Source organism: Indicator indicator, chromosome 10, assembly GCF_027791375.1.
Source record: "Indicator indicator isolate 239-I01 chromosome 10, UM_Iind_1.1, whole genome shotgun sequence".
NCBI classification, from domain to species: Eukaryota; Metazoa; Chordata; class Aves; order Piciformes; family Indicatoridae; genus Indicator; species Indicator indicator.
In genome coordinates, this window is record NC_072019.1 from 1,819,921 (window position 1) to 1,825,051 (window position 5,131).

The following is a 5,131-nucleotide window of genomic DNA, read 5'->3' on the forward strand; positions in this document are numbered from 1 at the left end:
AGAAAGACGTAATCCCGGGGAAAGGTAAAACTTTCCTCTACCGGTTTACCGGGAAAACCAGCGCACCCAGCGCTCGCACCGTAGCCCGCCTGCTGCGCCGCCTTCCCTCCCGGCGGGCAGGCGGGGGCCGGGGCGGGACAGGGGCTGCGGGGCGGAGCGGCCGCTGGCTATAAAGGCGGGCGGCGGCGCTGGGCAGGAGCGCGGCTGGTCGCGATGCAGAGCGCAGTGTTCTTAGCGTTGCAGCACGGCGGCGGCGGGCGCATGGAGCCGGGCGGCCGCCGGCGGGGCGAGACGGAGGAAGCGGCGGAGAGGGGCAGGATGAAGAAAACAATGTGAGTGTTTCCCACCCCTGCTCGCCGGGTTCTCCTTCTCCGGCGGGAGGCTTGCAGTCGTAGAGGGAGGAGGGGTCCGGAGCTGGGTTGTCAACGGGAGCAGGGCGGCTGCGCCCCGGCTAACGCTGGGCAGTGGCCGGCGAGCGAGCCTTAGGATTTTAATAAGGGGAGAGTCGTTTTCTCGCCCTCAGACACATGTTCTGGGGGACTCCCTGGGTACTGAGCTGGCAAAGCACCGTCAAGAAAGCGTTTGCAGCTCTTGACAGCAAAGGAGCTGGCGTCTAAGGCTTCTCGAGCTGTCCATTTCTAACATGCATCTTCCTCTTCGTTCTTCCAGCATTAAAGATTGGAAAACGAGACTGAGCTACTTCCTGCAGAACTCTTCCAATTCGACTAAAATTAAGTCTAAGAAAGTGGGGAAGCACCGCACCTACTTCAGGTAAGTTATGAGAATGAGACTTCAGTAACTCAAGTGTTCTACAAACAGTAAAGCTTGAGCAATGGAGTCTAATGTTCTCTATCTCTCTCTGCAGACCTTCCCCTGAGGAAGCTCAGCTGTGGTCAGAAGCCTTTGATGAACTTCTCGCTAATAAATGTAAGTTTGTCTTCAAAAAGTAACATTCAAGAGTAAAGGCATCAGTGTAACAGATCAGTTCCTTCCATGTCAGCATTGTGCCTTTCTAACAGGAATAGCTTTGATTCTGGTCTTGAAGGTTAAATGCTTTAAATTCAAAGCAAAAAGTCATAGAAGCGTTCTTTTTTTACAAAGAAATTGTAAGCTGCTATTAAAACATCAAGAATACTAGATTGTAGTGGAATTTTTTTTCCTGTAGTCCTTGAAGTTAAAAAACATACCTATCAGCTTGGCTTTGCCAAATGTGAGAAGCATGTTTGTTCAGAGCTCACTGCTTAACCAAGAGAAATGTATTCAAATGAAGTGGGAAGGATTCTGCAACACAGAAGTTCAACGATCTCAGGGTTTTACTGTAGCTCTACATGGAAAGGCACTCAACAGCAGAGCAAAAAAGACCAAGGAATAATATTACCATTTGCTCTTTGGACTTGAGTCATCCTTTCCATTGCAGAGGTTTGTACTTCAGTCAAATATTTACTCCAGCAAAAAGGTTAACATAGAAGGTCCCATCTAGAGAGAGGGAGGTTTTTTTGAATGTATATATGCAGTCAAGACAAAAGGGAACATTCTGACTAGAAATAGCTTTCATTTTGTATCTACCCAAAAAAGATGACTAATTCCAAGTGAAGCCTGCCAAGCTGTTAGAGTGCTAATTTGTTTCAATACATAAATGAGGAATTTGTTACTGCTATGCTATCCTTGAAAGAACCAGACCAGAATTACAGCAGAATGTTTGGGTAGAAACAGATGTGACCAGTGGGTAAATTCAAGATTCCTGAAATAGTAAGTTGATTTTTTTTTTTAATTCTTTCCCTAGATGGTCTTGCTGCTTTCCGAGCTTTTCTGAAGTCTGAGTTCTGTGAAGAGAACATTGAATTCTGGTTGGCCTGCGAGGACTTCAAGAAAACCAAGTCACCTCAGAAGCTCACATTGAAAGCGAAAAAAATCTACAATGACTTCATTGAAAAAGAAGCTCCCAAAGAGGTAAAGAAAAACCTGTGTAAACATAAGTGCCCTGTTCTGTGCGTTCTTACAGCTTTTTAGTCCTCTGAACTTGCTTTAGGATTCAAATGTCTAACTGCATTGTCCATATATGTCACTGTTAACATCTGTGTCTGCATGTAACTTTCTCCCTGCCTGCTTTTTCACCAAATTGGTAAAAGGCACAAGCAGTATTTCAGAATTTCCATCTCAACTGGGGAAAGTCAACAGCTGCATTCAACACTAACATATTTGAGTTTAGCACTGTAAAACAGAATATCTAAATTACTTTTCACATGAAAGAATTTTCCTATAAGGAAACTTCATTAATCTAACCCTGTAATAATAAGGTCTTGTCTTTTCTTAGCTCTTCTGAAACTTTATGGTGTTAGACTTGAATTCAGTTCTCATAAGTAAATGTCCTTTTTTTAATTTCAGATAAACATTGACTTCCAAACCAAGAACATGATTGCACAGAACATTCAAGAAGCTACACATACCTGCTTCAGTGCAGCACAGAAGAGAGTTTACAGCTTGATGGAGAATAACTCATACCCACGTTTTTTGGAATCTGAATTCTATCAGGAGCTGTGCAAGAAGCCACCTATCACCAGGGCAGCCCAGGGGACATGAGCAATGGAGAAGAGTGAGGAGGAGCCTCTTGGCTAGTGACGAAGCAAGCCACAGCTCATGGCAGCATCCTAACCTGAAAGACTGAGACACAAGTGCTCACTTTTTGCCATGGTGTGCAAGGACAAAAACACTGACTTTGGCACAAAGCTGATGGCAAAGAGTGACACTGTTGGAAAGTGTTCGGAGGTGGTGGCAGCAGTGTGCCAGCCAGCTGCTGGCAATACACTTCTGAGTGCTGCAGTGGAAGGTGACTCCATGCATTAGACCAAACCATATAGTTTAAGAGTCCTTCTGTCATGGCTGAGGTGACAACACAGCAGGTCGGAACACAGCTTCCTTCTTGTAACTAGAAGCTGCTCTGTTGCACAGTGCTGGGAACTTGACTAATTGGTTGCATATTTACTTTTTCCTAAACATCAACCAGTGTTGCCATCATCAGTCACTTGGTGTGTTTGCACTGGTTCTGTAAAACTGCCTCAAGCTGCAAAGATGTGTTTGGTTTCTGTTCAGCTTCTAGACAGTACCAGCACTGGGCAGCAAGAATATAACTTGGTTCCCAGAGGAACAGGTTCTGCAAGTGAAGTATGCAGGGCTGGATTGTGTCAGCAGGGCTGCACAAGGCCAGACTGAGGGCAAAACTTGGCCAAGGCGAACAGAAGCTGTATAGTATTATATTTATATGTGGATTATGATTGTGTAGAATGCTGCAATGTCATAATTCTGTCTTGAGGACAGCAAGCTTCAGTGAAGTCTCTTATTGTTTATAATAAACTATTTTGATACAAAGCTGCTTTTGTTGCTTGGTTGGTTTTATGCTCACACAGATATACTGTCTGGCATGAGGCTCCAGATTAGTGAGACTACTTGTCCCAGGCATGATCTGACTAGGGTTAAATTTAAAGCAGGCAGTTCTTAATCAACCAGACACATGTTTTGCTCATTTTGGGTTTTCTAACAGAATAAAATGCTGAACAGGAGAGACATATCCCATTGCATCCTCTGTCTTAACCACGTCCCTGTGAAACCAATCTCTAAGACACTGCAAAGCACATGTCTGGCTATACCTAACTGGAAAGCAGCAGGAGGCCATTAAAACACTGTATTTCTGTAGACTGGAGAGCTCTAAAACTCAGCTTGACAGGGTGCTGGGCCATCTCATTTCAACTATACTCTAACCTGGAAAGGTCAGACCACATGATGATCCTCAGGGTCCTTTCCAATCTGGCATTGTATGATTCTGTGTGAAGCAGCCACAAGCAGCGACATTGCTGCTGTTGGAGGTCACAGGATGCTCTTTGGAATACAGGCAACCAAACCTTTGCTTTAAACAGGGATTAGAAGGGCTTCAGTATCAGGCAGTAAAACCTACGCAGACTCAGGAGAGGTGATATTACAGTAAAAGCTTTTGGCTCCCTGCTAAGTGAGAGCTTCTTAGAGGGAAAGTTACTGGTCATTATTCTATGTCAATTTTCCCCAACATCCAAAACCATCATAGAACCATAGCATTGTTTAGGCTGGGTAAAAACAAACAAACAAAAAATCCCAAGCAAACAAAACCCCAACAAAACCAAACCAACAAACACACTACCTTTAAAATAATCAAATCCAACCACACTTACAAAACAGTCCCTGATTTAGTTTGTGACTTGTTTGAGCTCTAGCTATTGCAACTCCCCTCCTCAGGTTACAGTTTTAGTTGTGTAGTTCACATACATTCACAGCAGGCACTTATATAATGACCCAGTTCTCTAAGAATTAAGACAATTCTAACTAAAAGAATTCCCACTTCATTTACACATCCAAAAATTGTTCATAAGCAACTACTCCACACATATCATAGAGATATTGTAGGTTATATAGCATTATGTGTATATGCATACACAGAGATACACAGACAAACATAAATATATTACATTGCCTCTACACTGGAAAGAAGCAAATTTGGTACAGCCCTCACTTTGCTACCATCCCATTTCCAGGGCTGTGAGAGCTAGCTCTCATATAGCTGAACTTGCTTGTGGGTTAAAGCCATGTAAAACAAGCACAAGAAAAACTCAGCCCAAAATTTTGTTGCAACAGAGAAAGGTTGTTTTGTTGTTTGTTTGGGTTTTGTGATTTTTTTTTTTTGTTTTATTTTTTTACAACCATGAAAAACACATCTGGACTGTTAATTGCTTTTGCAATCTAACAAAATAATTGGAAGAGCATAAAAATAGCCAGAGCTATACCTATTAGTGACTCAGAACCAGGGCAGGAATAGCTCCATGAAGTTATTCACTGAAGCTGTATTAACCTGTGCCAATTTGGGATGTGGTAATTAACCATGGCTGGTGTCTGGTTTCAGGGAAAGAAACATTTCTAGTTTCAGCAGGTGCCAGAAGTACTTCTAGCACAGCATGTAGTTCAGAATGGAGATTAGGTGGGGCCGTTAGGCAGGGCACCGCTGCCCTAGGGCTGCTCTGGTGTATTTTTAAGATTTGAATCATGAATACCAGCTTTTAGGAAGACTGTTCAGGCAGTGCTATAGCTACTGAGGTAGCAAACCAGCCAA

General features: G+C 43.5%; 1 protein-coding gene across 1 annotated transcript; it reads left to right on the forward strand.

The window, feature by feature from the left end:
* The first annotated feature begins 213 nt into the window (after positions 1-213).
* RGS2 (regulator of G protein signaling 2) lies at positions 214-2,668 on the forward strand. The gene is made up of 5 exons (XM_054384043.1): positions 214-332; positions 670-771; positions 866-927; positions 1,784-1,950; positions 2,386-2,668. The coding sequence occupies exons 1-5, from the start codon at positions 214-216 to the stop codon at positions 2,578-2,580; spliced, it is 645 nt and encodes a 214-aa protein (XP_054240018.1). The 3' UTR covers positions 2,581-2,668.
* Positions 2,669-5,131: the final 2,463 nt, after the last annotated feature.